Genomic DNA, 14,409 nt, shown 5'->3' on the forward strand with positions numbered 1-14,409 from the left:
AGGCCATCTGCTCTACACTTTCAGCTGGTCTTGAATAAGGTTCTCCGGGAAAAAATCCATATGATTTTCTTCCTGTCATATTTTACTACTCTAGGCTGTGTTTTTCACTGTTCTCAGATAGAACTGCAATCTTTTTTTTTTTTTTTTTTTTTTTTTTTTTTTGAGACAGGGTCTCTCTCTGTTGCCCAGGCTGGAGTGCAGAGGTGCAATCACAGTGCCCTCAACCTCCTGGGCTCAGCTGATCCTCCCATCTCAGCCTCCAGAGTAACTGGGACTACAGGTCCCACCACCACGCCTGGCTAATTTTTGTATCTTTTTTGTAGAGTCGGGGTTTCATCACGTTGCCCAGGCTAGTCTTGAACTCCTGGGCTCAAGTGATCCACCCACCTCGACCTCCCAAAGTGCTAGGATTACAGGCGTGAGCCACTGCGTCTGGCCTTGCAATCATTTTTAAAGGTTAGACACCATCTAGGTTTCTCTCTGATTTGAACCCCTACTTTGATAATTTAGCCCTTGTTTTCACCCCTTAGCAGCCTGGACACCCTGGTGATGTTTGGGGCCCATTCACTCATGCATCCATTCATTCATCCCACAAGCATGTGAACATTGTCTGCCAAACACCGACTGAGCTTGGCCTGGGAGTTCAAAGGGCACCAAGCCTCTGTCCTTGCCCCCTTTAAGAGCTCCCACTCCAGACTGATTCAGTAAGTCCCTATTGTGCTTCAATGTGACAGAGGCTAGAATCAAGGGAGGGATCCTGGGAAGAAAGGTTGGAGAAGGCTCCACAGAGGAGGTACAGGTCAAGTAGGAGTTGACTAGGAAGGGTAGCGAAAGGCGTCATAGCAGAGGGACTAACATGTGCAAAGGCACAGAGGCATGATGTGCATGGCCTGTTGGGGTTAGGGGAGGACCCAGACACCCCGGGCAGGATGATGTGTTTGAGTCAAACCAGTCACAGTCCTTGTCCTCTGGGACATGACAGGCTTTTGTTATAGGTGGCAATGGTAAATTCAGCCTATGCTGGGACTTTGGTTTTAAGAAGTAGATACTTGATCCTTTGTGTTGTTACCAGAAAGAGTGGATGCTGAAGAGGTTGAGGCAGGATCATAGGAAGGGGCCACCTGGAGGGGGAGTGGAGGTTCCAGGGCGGAAGGGTTCACCCTCAGAGCCACCACTGCTTATGGGCAGAGTATCAGGAGGGTCTCAAAGGGCAGTGTATCAGGAAGTGTCTTAAAGGGAGGAGCCAGGATTCCAGTGACTCTGTGCTGCTGGGTCCATGTCCCTCTGCCGGGGGATGGCCTGATGCAGTAACTAGCTGGTCATGCCCTGGCCGGTGAGTGGTCTGATGGAGACCTCAGGACAGCCAGGCCTTCTTTTAAGATGCCGGCTAGGAGTCGGGTGAATTGTGCGACACTGAATGCCATAGTCTTCCCAGGTCCTGCTCCCCACTGCCCTCTCCCTGCTTTGGTTCCTTCCTGCCATTGCTATTTTCTCTGCTGGCTCCTCCTCTGCTCTCTGCTTTGCATTGGCATGGGGTGTTTGATCTTTGTGTTTTCTTGCTGAAAGAAAGAAATCTCCTTCAATTTCTCTCTTCCCTCATTGCCTGTTGAGATGATTAGCCAGGCTGTTTGACATTTTTCACTTAGAGCGTTTCAGTTTAACGGCGGCTGGCTAAATATATTTTGACCTCAGTCATGGACTGTGACTCTCTACCCAGCCAGTGAGGCCAATGAAGCCTTGTGCCAAAACCGTCTCTCTTTCTTTCTGGGCTAAGATTGTCCTCGGCAGGTTGGAGACGTGCCCTCATATTCTGCAGATTATTTTGCAACCTAATTCAGATAATGGGTTTGGCCACTGGGATGCCCAGGTGGGTGGATTCGCCAGCCATGAAGCCGTCTTCTTTGACACACAAAGCTGGCCTGCAATGTGTCTGGCCCTAGTGCCATCTTTCTTTATAAATCCCAGGAGGCAATTTATGTAGTTCTTTTGCACCCCAGGGTGACTTGGACAAGCTGTGAGTAGCCACAGACTCTGACAGCTTATGAAATATTGGACCGAGAGGAAAGGAAAAGACAGTCAAGGGATTAGCAAGCCTCCAACAGAAGGACTTTTAGAGGCCACAGAAAGCATTTATAGACAAGACTCCCACTTCTAATTCCAGGCAGATGGGGTGCCCTGGATAAAGCCCTTCGCCCACCAGGCTTGATCCAGGTGGGCCATGTGACTTCATTCCCCACCCAGACTTGCCAGGCTCAGTTCAGGGTGGGTCAGGTGGAAAGAAAGAGGGAAGGACAGAATGACTCCGTGCAGAGGATCTGGGGCACAGGAACTAGTGCCTCAACACGTTTACCTCTGAATTTGTGATGGAGATCTCAGAGACGATGTAGATCCAGCCTCTTCATTCATTTACTAATTCATTTATCATGTGTTTATGGAAGATCTATAATGTATGTGGCAGACACTGAGGCCAGCCCTGAGAATGCAGAGGTGAACAGGACAGAATAAGAAGTCTAGAGGGGAAGACAGTGATCAAATAATTACGAACAGGTTGAGAGTCTCAAAGTAGAAGAATAGGGGGCCGGGCGTGGTGGCTCATGCCTGCAATCCAAGCACTTTGGGAGGCTGAGGTAGGTGGATCACCTGAGATCAAGAGTTTGAGACCAGCCTGACCAACATGGTAAAACCCTGTCTTACTAAAAATACAAAATTAGCCGAGTGTGGTGGTACATGTCTGTAATCTCAGCTACTTAGGAGGCTGAGGCAGGAGAATTGCTTGAACCAGGAAGCGGAGGTTGCAGTGAGTCGAGATCGCATCATTGCACTCCACCCTAAGCAACAAGAGTGAAACTCCATCTCCAAAACAAAAATGAAAACAAAAAACAAAAGGGGGAATGATAAGGGTATTAATAGAAGAGCTGATCCAAACTGGAGCAGGGTAAGCATGGAAGACACCTTGATGCTGTGACTTTTAATCTGGTGTGTAAGGTGTAAGTCAAAATTATGTAGGGTGACGAGGGAAGAGAGGTGTGTTTCAGGTAGTGATGACTGCATGTGCAAAGGCCCTGAGGCAAGAGAGGAGGGTGTGACGGAAAGAAGGATGGCTGGAGCTGAGACAACTTCAAGGAGTGAGGGTGACAAAAGATGAGGCCAGAGAGATAGGTGGGTGCTGGATTAGGGAATGCACTAGAAGCTACATAAATGATTGGGGGCTTTATGCAAAGGTCTCTAGGAAGCCATGGAATCATTTTAAGCAGGGGCATAATATGAGCAGGTCTGTGTTTTAAAAAGGTCACTCTGACTGTTGCTCAAGAACAAGATGCCAGCCAGCAGCTAAGGGGACAGTGTCCAGGCCGAGGAGCAGGGCTGGCGATCCAAGCAGGGTCTCTGAACCACGGTCAAGAGATCTGGGGAGCAGAGCAGAGCTTCAGACCCCAGCAGGAGAATCCAAAGTACAAAAAAGACAACTTAGAAAGAAGGAAAACTCTAGAACATGAACCTGGAGAGCTAGATGGGGAGGAAGGCTACAGCTTGGAGTAAACTCTGGTGCCAGGCTCAGGGCAGCAAGACTGATGGCAGATGCTTCTGTTGGTGGGGAGAGGACTTCGCCTACATTGGTGGGCTTGGGATGGCTGACCAGGACAGGAGGGGAATGAAACCAGCCATGCAGGTCTTCTGTGCCCACAGCTGAGCAGGGCGGTGATTCTCGACCCTGACTGTATATTTCAATCATCTGGGAAGCTTTTCAAAAACTATAGTGTTCTGCCCCTCCTCCCAAAAGCATCCCTATTCATTTTTCTCAAATGGGGCTGGCCCTGTTTTCAAACATCTTCCCAGATGACTGTGTTGTGCAGGCAGCGCTGAGAACTGCTGTTCTCCACTTTAGCTCATTCCTGTGTTTGGGACTGAGCCAGTGTAGGAGGCACCTCAAGATAACGGGGGCTATAGAGATAGTCAGGCCTGGCATCTGAGGGCAATGACTGCTGTAAGCACTGAAGGAATTTGTTGACGTTCCCCAGAAGAGCAGTCCTCATAACAGTGACCAAAATGAACATCCTGAATAATTATGCAGGTTTATAGCTCCCCAGAGGCTGCAGAAAAACATCATTTGGCACCAGAAACAAACTTTATTCTGGCAAGTGCAGGATAATTTTACAAACGTTAGATACTGAATGTTGCATACGTCTCTGGAATTTCAATGTACTACATCCATAGAATGCAGAAAAACAAGGTCAGGGCCAATTTCTCATGCTGCCACCTGGACCAAGCAGTTTCAGGAATCTTCTGGGGTCTCTCAGCCCTCTTGTTCCAGATTTCAGTGGTGTCCTGGGCAGATGTGGTTTTATCTGGATTTCTCCCTTTGGGGAAATGCTTCTAACTCATTACATGCAGTTTGGATGGGCTGTCAGTCACAACAGGTAACCCCACCTCTGTTTGTGGGGATGTGGTCCAGGATTAGCCAGTCCTGGCAACAGTGATTGGCTCAAGAGGTAGTCATGGAATTCAAAAAAGGCCCATAAGCATTGTTTTTTAGGTTTAATATATGGATAACAGCAAAGTTCTCTCCTGAAGATATAAAGTTGGAAAATGAGTCTGGGTTTATCGTTTGTTATTTTCCACACACTGTATGGGTAAATGAAGAAGCTTGCTAGAGAAGGAGGCCTAATAGAGATGAGGTAGAGAGAGAGGAAAACCTAGGGAGGAGAGAGAGGAAGAGAGAGGGGAGAGAGAGAGAGAGACAGAGAGAGAGAGTGGGGGGCGGGGCAGAGCAGAGAGAGGCAGAGAGACAAAGAAGAGAGAGAAGCAGAGACAGGGAGATAGACAGACTCAGAGAGAGAGAAGAGAGACAGAGAAACTGAGACAGAAAGGAGACAGGCCAGGTGTGGTGGCTGACGACTGTAATCTCAGCATTTGGGAGGCTAAGGCTGGCAGATCCTTGAGACCAGGAATTTGTGACTCACCTGGCCAACATAGTGAAACCCCGTATTTACTAAAATGCAAAAATTAGCTGGACTTGGTGGCACATGCCTATAATCCCAGCTACTCAGGAGGCTGAGGCATGAGAATCGCTTGAACCTGAGAGGTGGGGACTTCAGTGAGCCGAGATCGCACCACTGCACTCCAGCCTGGGCTACAGAGCGAAACTCCATCTCAAAAAAAAAAAAAAAAAAAAAAAAAAAAAAAAAAAAAAAAGAAAAAAGAGAGAGAGAGAGAGACAGAAACAGACAGAGATAGGGGAGAGAGATAAAGAAAAAAGGGGGAGAGACAGAGACAGATGGAGGTGGGGGGGAGAGAGAGAGAGAGAGGGAGAGAAGGAGAGAGAGAGTTCTGGCAATGCAATGCCTAGTTCCAGGCCTCCCGACTCTGGTACCTCAGTCTTGTGAGCTCTCCCTGCAGCCTTTAAGGGTTAAGCCCTTTGGAACTGGGTTTGTGTCCCTTGCAACAGAAGGCATTTTGAGTAGGACAGAAGGTTTCTTGTCGACCTCATGGGAGGGCGGATGTGTGGGGTATGCACTGGAGAGTGAGGCAGGCGTGGTCAAAGAGCTTGTGTGGCAACTGTCCCTGGGATGTCCAGGTGTCCGTCTCGGGGTCGTAGCAATCGAAGGAGGCAGAGTCCTCAATGTTGCAGTCCGTGGTCAGCCGCCGCCCGCCCGTCACGTAGAGTTTGTTTCCCATCACTGTGGCCCCGTGGTGCATCCTCCGGTCTTTCATATCCGCACATTTGACAAATTTGTTGGATTGAGGGTCATAAGCAAGAATCCTCCTTGTGTAACCTGAAAACCAAATGACACATGGGCAAGCTCAGCGTTGCTCATCTGGTACTGGAGGTCAGCAGTCCTGTCCGACTCCTGCCACTGCTTAAGACGGAGGCTGGGACCCTGAACTAGAGCGGGGGATGTTGAGCTAACCTGCCAAGGCCTGCTTTGTGGCAGAGGGGGGGCTGCACGCAGATGTGTCTGACTCTGACCTTCACCCCAAGTTAAGGCAGCATATAAGCCATTCTTAGATTGAGAGCAGCCTCCTGATTCCTGTAACTTTCTCAGCCTCCTTGGCCTCTTCCTCTCTCAAATGCCCACTCAGGAACTATGACAATCCTTTGGAAACTCAGAAGTGGGTTCCTCACAACAGCCCTATCTTGGTAGTTACTTTTAGGATCCTCATTTTATGGATGGGCAAACTGAGGCACAGAAAGATGTTTAACTTGGTAAAAAGTATATAGCCAGTTAGTGACAGAGCCAGGATTTGAATCAAGGTCTATCTGACCCCAATACCAGTCCTCTTAACCATGACACTATACTTTGATTACAGAGAAACAAACTATTAGTAGCTAATATTATTAGCAGAAGCAAACATTTTTTATTGACTGTGTATCTGGGAGAGTGTTAAGTGCTTTAGATACACAAGCACATTAATTATCATAACAGCTCTGGGAGATAGCTGTTATTTCATCCCTTGTTTACAGAAAAAGACAGGGAGAAACTTCTGGGTGAGGAAAGAGTTTTGTCAGATTCTCCATGCTCCTCTGGTTGGTTGGATGTGCTTTTAAAAAGACGATCATGTAGAATAACATCTGTCTATAAGTGACCTTTTTCCATAGAACATGCCAAGTTTGTGTCACGCCCAGTGATCCTCTGTTCAGACTCACCTCCCACAATGACAATCCGCTCCCCGAGCACCACTGCAGGGGCACACACGTTCTTGATCATTCTTGTCTCCATTTTGAACCACGAATTTCTGGAAATGTGATAAACCTGAGGGAGAGATAGAATCATGACACTGCATTTTAAAGTGAAATATTCTTTTTTTTTTTTTTTTTTAATTTATTTATTATTATTAAACTTCAAGTTGTAGGGTACATGTGCACAACGTGCAGGTTTGCTACATATGTATACTTGTGCCATGTTGGTGTGCTGCACCCATCAACTCGTCATTTACATCAGGTATAACTCCCAATGCAATCCCTCCCCCCTCCCCCCTCCCCATGATAGGCCCCGGTAAAAGACAGGAGTAGTAATTAAGAGGGTGAACTAGGAGTGAGATTTTTCTTTCTACTTTTCTCTAGTTTTAAAAATGTAGCTACTGCTCAATAAAGAAAACAGTATCGAAAAACAGGAAGAAGCGTATTATTAAAAATTGATATTATTGTGACCCCAGGAACTCAGTGTCTGTATTTCTATAGCATAGACCAATAGTTTTGCATTGTAATACGTGTTTTACTTACCTTGCGTGGAACATGTTTTTCTTTTAATGAGAAATGAAGAAACTTGGGTATTCAGAAAACCAATGGTTTTCCAATCATTCTTTATTTCTAGCTCATGTTTAAATTTCTAAATATTCTGGTTTATCCAAGAAGGTCATAGAGCCAAGAATAAATCTGAGGCTAAGTGAGGAAGTCTTTTGAGCAGTTCATGCCTGAAAGTCATTACAGTCCTAGAAAAATGCAGCATGAGAAAGGGGAGAAAGACCGGAAAGAAGGGAGCAGGCTCTTTTGCCATGCTTTGAAACAGTGTGTCAAATCAACACTCCGGAACATGTTCTCCTGTGAGTGTCCTCAGTTTTAAATCTAAATATCAAATGTAAATTAGTTCATTATGGAAAAAATTTAGCCAAGAGATATAGGATGAATTTCATATAAGCAAAGAAGGAACAAGAACATTTATCTACAGAGGAAATTGGCATAGTATTCTTTGCTAGAAAATCTTTTCCTATAAAATAAAATTACCAGGCCGGGTGGGGTGGCTCACGCCTGTAATCTCAACAGTCTGGGAGGCCAAGGTGGGTGGATCATGGAGGTCAGGAGTTTGAGACCAGTCTGGCCAACATGGTGAAACCCCATCTCTACTAAAAATACAAAAAAATTTAGCTGCGTGTGGTGGTACACGCCCGTAGTTCCAGCTACTCAGGAAACTGAGGTGGGAGGATCACTAGAGCCCTGGGGGTGGAGGTTGCAGTGAGTTGAGATCGCACCACTGCACTCCAGCCTGGGTGACAAAGTGAAACTCCTTCTCAAAAAATAAAATAAAATAAAGTAAGATTACCAGCATTATTAAAGATGTCTAAATAATCAGTTTACTAAATTTGAGCTTCATAACCATCCTGTGAGGTAAGTATTATTATTTCTTCCATCTTTCAGATTAGACCACTGAGGCTCTGAGAGGTCAAATGACATGCCCAGGGTCATACAACTACAGTGAGTGGGAGAGCTGGTCTGACCAAGCCCAGAGTCCATGCTCTTCACCACCACACTCATGGTTCTGCCTGGAGCCATGAAACTGTGGCCTTCCCTGATGGAGGCTTTTGAGACTGGAGACCTCTTGAGGTCTCTGTCTGTCCTTCAACAAGTCAGTGAAGCCTGGAGGAGGCCAAGTGCTAGAGGAAGGGACGGTCACAATGGCTGTTTCATTGGAAAATACATAAGTGACAAACTCTCTGGAAAGTGGGATCCTTGGAAGAAAAGCAAACACTGGTTGCATTTTCCTTGAATGAATAATTGCCTCCTGGCCCTTCTGTTCTCCTTCAGCTTTGGGTATGGCTTTAAAAATAGATTAAACATTTGCTCACCATGCTCATAATACCTCAAAGAGACTGGGGCAAGGATAACAAAGGATGAACTTTGACCACTGAAGGAAGCGATACTTTGTTATGGTAAAGGATTTGCTTAATGCCATCCAGAAACAGGTAGAGAGAAGGCCAGGTAGAAAGGTACATGTACAGTGCGATTTGCATCGTAACCTCGGGCAGCGTAGTTCTGAAAAGAACGCATACACACAGATGAACGAGCCTATGAAGAAAACTCTCAACCTGTGCCTGAAAATCCAACCTGCTCCATCAAGCGACTCCAGGCATTCATTTTAAACTATATTCGAAGGTGTAGAATGTCTATTTCAAAGCTAGTGTGAAGTAGATAAGAAAAGCAACCAAATGAATACTTTTCCCCTTCTCTCTCTTCTTAATCCTGAAATACAAAGGGATCCCTCAGAGATTTAATATTTTCTTGGCTTTGCAATATCTTGTTTGATGATACTATGCATTTCTTGATATGCTAGCTTGAAGCTTAAATTTTGCATTTTATTTTCAGAAGGTCGATGGCAGTTTTGCAATGTGAAATAATGAGCGTATTTGTTGACTCTATTTTGAAAAATAGAAAAGAAGGAGGGGCTTCCGCTTGACACGGAAGCAGTTTGTTATCTGTATGGTGTGGTCAGAGCCTGGAGGGGAGCAGAATGTCTCTCCCAATTCAAGTAGAGGAGTGGGATTTGGAACAGTGATTCTAGAAAGACTCAGAATCTGCCTAGATGGTAAGGGAGGAGCTGAAAATACAGGCTGGAGAAGTAAAGGCAAGAAAAAAATCTTCACTGGAACTGACCAAGTCCAAGCCATTACCACCCTTGCCTGGAAGTCTAGAAGAGTCTCCCAGTTCTCCCCCTTTGTCCACGCAGGCCCCCTCCAATCCCTTCTCTACAAGGCATCCAGACGGAACTTCTAAAAATATGAATTGTGTTACCTCGTCCACCTTTCTTGAAAGCCTTCAATGAAGTTCTGTTCCTCTCAGGCTAATCCCAATTCCTTGACAAGGCCTAGAAAGCCCAGCCAGGCCAGCTTCATCTCCACAAATATCCATCCCTCAAGAAGGTTCCAGGATTTTTCTAGGAGGGGCTCAGGGGCTGTGATGTGGGTGGAGGAGGTTGCTCCTGGTAACCTGAGAAGGGAGCTGATGGAAATCGCACGAGGACTAACACTCGCCCCTAGCGACCCCTCAGCACACTGCCCGTCTCCTCTTTGCTATGTCTTGCAACTTCATTGTCCTGCTTTCCGCTGCCCAAGGCCATGGGCTGCACCTGTTTGTGCTTCAGGGCCTTCATATGAGCTGCTCCCTTACCCAGGACCACTCCCCCTCTCTCAAGAGAGAACTCTGACTCCGGCTTCAGGTGGTGCAGGAGCTTTCTGCATCTCTCTCTAAGTTGGATCTTTCCTTATGTGCTTTCTTAGCACCCATCCCAATCCTCTCCCTCCTCTTTTATTCTCCATCCTCACCTTCCTCTCTCCTCTCCTGCCCCTCTGCCCAGTCAGCTTCAGCCAACTTCACAGGGTTTGCTCCAACATTCCCTTAACCCTGGCACTCTCTCAGATTCTCTCTAGACTGGCGGTGTCCAATCTTTTGGCTTCCCTGGGCCACTTTGGAAGAAGAGCTGTCTTGGGTCACACATAAAGCACACACTAACACTAATGATAGCTGATGGGCTAAAACAATCTCTTCATGTTTTAGAGTTTGTGAATTTGTGTTAGGCCACATTCAAAGCTGTCTTGGCTGCATGCATGTTGGGCAAGCTTGCTCTAGACTGGTTCAGGGCATCCTGCCTGTGCTCTTAGAGCACCCCTCTCTTCAGCATCTGAATTGCAACTGAGGGCTATGCGTAAATTGCTGGGTCTCCAGGCCTTTCACATGTTGGTGTTCAAGATAACTCTTATAAATGAGCAAAGTACATCTCGTGGGTGCTTCTTGATTATCTGTGAAGGCAGGCTCAATATTCACGTTCCCCATATCATTAGATGAACTGCGGAGATTACCAGGTACTTGCATAAAGTTGGAAAACACTTAATATTCTGAAATGTGACCTTTGTTGATCAATTTCTCAGAGAGCTTGTTAGCGAAATCAATGTCTGCCAATCATTAAAAGTAGGGGTTTCCCAACCTGGCTGCCCCTTAGAATCTCCTGGGTACTTTTGTAAACCATATATTTTAGGATCTCACACAAAGATATTTTGATTCAGTGATATGAGGTCAGGTTCCAGGGGATTTGGTCACAGAGGTGTGGACCAACGCTTAAAGTCCTTAATGGACTTAAGGCCTTACTGACTTGAGTTAGAAGCATCTGCCAGATTCCTGTAGGATTTCACTATCTGGCATTCAATATTCTCTATAATAGCTTGAATTTTTAGATATGTATTTTTCTCCTCAAACGAAGATAAACTCTGTGCATAGAGAAGGTATTTGATATCCTTAAACTCTTGCTGAAAATCCTTCTTGCCTCCCTCCCTTCCTCTCTTCTTTCCTTGCAAATGACAAGTGTCTGTATGTGTGTACATGGGTGCACGTGTGTGCATGTATTTGTGTTCACGCATATGTATAAATGTGTGCATGTATGTGCAGATATATGTGTGTGTATATGTGCATGAATTGTATGTGTGTATGCATGTGCACATGTATGCATGTCGGTATGTGCATGCATGTGTGCATATGTGTATGCATGTATGCATGAATATACATTTGTGCATATATATGTGCGTGCATGTATGCATATGTGTATTTGTGTATATGTGTGCATATATGTATGTATGTGCATGTGTGTGTGTTGGTGTATATGTATGCATTGCATGTGTGTGCATGCAGGTGTGGGTGTGTCCATGCACACATACTCATGCAGTTATGTGATGGGAAGAACCAGTCATTTACCTGGATAAGGCGCACAGGGTTCTGCATGATGTCCTCTCCTCCAAAGAGATAGAGTCTTTGGTCTTTCACAGCGACTGCGGGGTGGAGCACCCCCACGGGCATGCTGGCCATACTCTCCCAGACATTGCAGATGCTGTCATACCTTTCCATGGAGCCCATGAGCTCCTGCCCTTCTCCAATACCCCCGATGGAGAAGATGAAGTTCTTATGGGCAGTGCTTCTGTGGGAGTAGCGGGCCACAAGCATGGGCTCCCCCAGCCTCCACTGGTTGAGTTTCAGGGAGAAGATGTAGACGTTATGACTGACCAGACTCCTCCCTGAGCTGACAGCCATGCCCCCCAGCACGTAGACGCCGCGGTGCAAGGTGACAGCAGAGGCCTTGTACAGCCGTGTCGGGAGTTTGGCAAGGCTCTGCCATTGGCCAGTCTGTTTGCTATACAGTAGGACATCCCTGGTGGTCTGCTGGCTGTCCTTCCTTCCGCCCAAGAGGATGAGGAAATCTTGGTAAGAGTTTCTTGGAGGGACATGCAATAGGAGTTTGCAGTCTGGGGCGCTGGTGCCACACAAAGAGAACATCTGTCTTTTGGCGGTCTCCAAGATGAGCTGGCATGCAGGTGAGGACTGCAGGAGAGCATCGTTGGCGATGAAGTGTTGGAAGAAGGCCGGGTGGATGTACTGCAGCCTGACCTGCTTGAACAGTTCCTGCATGTATCGCTTCCGGGCCTGGAGGTCATGCTTGATCCAAACCATGAGGGCCTCAAACACCTTTTCTTCCTCCCCACAGAGCCCATCATCTCCCAGATAGTCTCTCAACTCCAAGGCACAGAGCTCCTTCAGGTCGGCTGATGCAGCCACCTCTGGGAAGGATGTCAGTGCCACCTCCCTGGCTTTCTTCTTGAGGGTCTCGCAGCTTAAGATTTCTGAGAGTCTGATCATGCCCAGGCAGTTGCTGGGGGCCAGCTGGCTCTGCAGGTATGAGGAGCAGGCCTCAAACAGCTTGGGGAACTGTAGCATGGAGGCGGCCTCCATTACGGGGAGGACATTGTCAGCATCGATGCGTGCCTCCCCCGTGTACACGTAGGAGACAATCTGGTCCAGGGTTGGGGGGTCAATGCCTTTCAGCTGCACTTTGGCTTCACTCTTCTCCCGGAAGCTGCTGCAGAACATAGCCCTGAAGTAGGGGCTGCTGGAGGCCAGCACGTTGCGGTGGCAGGGGATCTCCCGGGCACCGGCACAGATGCTCACATCAGTCAGGATCCTGCTTTGCCTTAAGCTGTTGAGCTGCCTCAACAAGTCAGAAGAGAAGTCATGATCTTTGAAGAGCAGCCCATCTGGAGACTCCTCGTCCATCCTACAAAGAGGGAAGGAAGCCCCCAGAGTCAGCAAGAGTCAAATCTTTCTCAGTTGCAGACGCTGGAGGGTTCAGCTGCGGGGACTCTAAGACCAGTGCTCCTATTCCATTCCCCATGTTTGTGGATGTCACCACAGATATTGTGTAGGGAAGATTGGAAAGGAAGGCCACATACATCTCAGACCTGAGCTCTTTTGGGTTATGGTTATTTTCGAAAGTAATAGGCATATAGTATCTTCAGCTAATCTGAGAGAAACAACCAACCAACCAAACTAAAGTTGTTGGAAGTTACTCTATTATCAGAAGCTGAAATGTTAGTCTGAAGCAAGATAACAGTCCATGCATTTGGCCAGCAGAAGTTCCTGAGCCTTTTTCCAGATCGATGGCATATCTGTTATTGAGTAAACTTGTCTAAATATCTCTTTCTGGGTGTCAATCATTCCCCAAAGGTGATACTCTGGAGGTGTGGCCCTCTGGTCACTGGACAGAAATGAGGGAAGAAAATGGACCTTTGATACATATATTTAAATATAACTTCATTGAGTCTTGTTTTAAAGATGGAATAAGTAGAAGGAAAGACCAAACAATCCCCTGGTTTATTGGATGACACCTGGCTGTCTACCTGCAGAAGAAATAAGCATGAGGGATACTTACCTTGTTTTGCTGCGGTGACATCCACTGGTGCCTGGTCTGGCTTGTCCCCCCGGAGAGTTTCTACCTCTAGCTCTGAGGGAAACCATAAACTCCAGGCCTTTCTTTCAGTTGGCAAATGATTTGTCCTGGGAGATTTCTGGGTTTGTTTATGCTGAAGGCACTTTCATAGTTTTCTAGAGCTTTGTGCAAGGACTGCTGGCCAAGGAGACAGTGTATACATTCCAGAGCTAAGAATAGTTGCATATGTACTTTCCACTGTTATGACATGTGACTTTCCAGTTGCCTTTTGCAGCAACCCGAGGGCCTGCAGGGCCCGCACATGCCCATATGCCTTGTTTCCTTGGCAAGTGTTTACATCGGCAAAAATAGATTGGGAGGAGTGGCTTCTCTTAGAGAAGACTTTGCTGTCTGCTTGGAACCATCCCGAGTCCCCTGTCCTAAAAGTGCCTGGGAATTCTAGCTGTCTGTAAACAGGTTGCTGTGACCTGTGGAGAGTCACTGAAGATGGTTCTGGGCCACAGTGAAGGTGGCAGGTGGTCACAAGGGAAGCTGGAACATGAGCCTATGGGTGCTATTCAATGGATCCCTATTTCCCCCCATCTGCCTGGCAGGATGGCTGGGGAGAGCTGTGATTTCCTCCTCCAGGAGCCTAGGTGACGAAATCCATGACAAAAGTTGTTTTTTTTTCTTGAGCACCCCAGGGTTTCCAGACTCATGAAGGCCCAGACCTTTGTCGCGTCTCCTTACTCGGGAGCCTCTGATTGACAGTTGCAAGGCTGAGCTCCTCCTGTCACGTCTGCCTCTCCCAGACACGTGCTGATTGCTCTTCAGCTGGCTTTTTATAGTTCAGACTTCCTTTTCTGTCTTACTTTTCCATTTTGTCTTGTCTGGCAGCTTGAGCTAGAGGCAGGAGGCAAGCCATATTGCTTTAGGGAGAGAGAGAAAGAAGACA

General features: G+C 47.0%; 1 protein-coding gene across 1 annotated transcript; it reads right to left on the reverse strand.

Moving 5' to 3' along the window:
• Positions 1–5,357: 5,357 nt before the first annotated feature.
• KLHL38 (kelch like family member 38) lies at positions 5,358–13,683 on the reverse strand. Its single transcript, XM_008001489.3, has 4 exons — positions 13,458–13,683; positions 11,453–12,803; positions 6,644–6,749; positions 5,358–5,771 (listed from the first exon to the last, which is right to left on the reverse strand). Exons 1-4 carry the CDS (start codon positions 13,541–13,543, stop codon positions 5,482–5,484), a joined length of 1,833 nt encoding a protein of 610 aa, XP_007999680.3. The 5' UTR covers positions 13,544–13,683; the 3' UTR covers positions 5,358–5,481.
• Positions 13,684–14,409: the final 726 nt, after the last annotated feature.

The sequence above is a fragment of the Chlorocebus sabaeus genome, chromosome 8 (assembly GCF_047675955.1).
Source record: "Chlorocebus sabaeus isolate Y175 chromosome 8, mChlSab1.0.hap1, whole genome shotgun sequence".
In the NCBI taxonomy this organism is placed as follows: Eukaryota; Metazoa; Chordata; class Mammalia; order Primates; family Cercopithecidae; genus Chlorocebus; species Chlorocebus sabaeus.

Coding starts and splice junctions, on each gene's coding strand:
- KLHL38 (XM_008001489.3), bottom strand. CDS start 13,543: ATGGTTTCCCTCAGAGCTAGAGGTAGAAACTCTCCGGGGGGACAAGCC. Junction 12,804..13,457: donor TGTCACCGCAGCAAAACAAG/GTAAGTATCCCT, acceptor CCCTCTTTGTAG/GATGGACGAGGAGTCTCCAG. Junction 5,772..6,643: donor GCGGATTGTCATTGTGGGAG/GTGAGTCTGAAC, acceptor TTTGGTTTTCAG/GTTACACAAGGAGGATTCTT.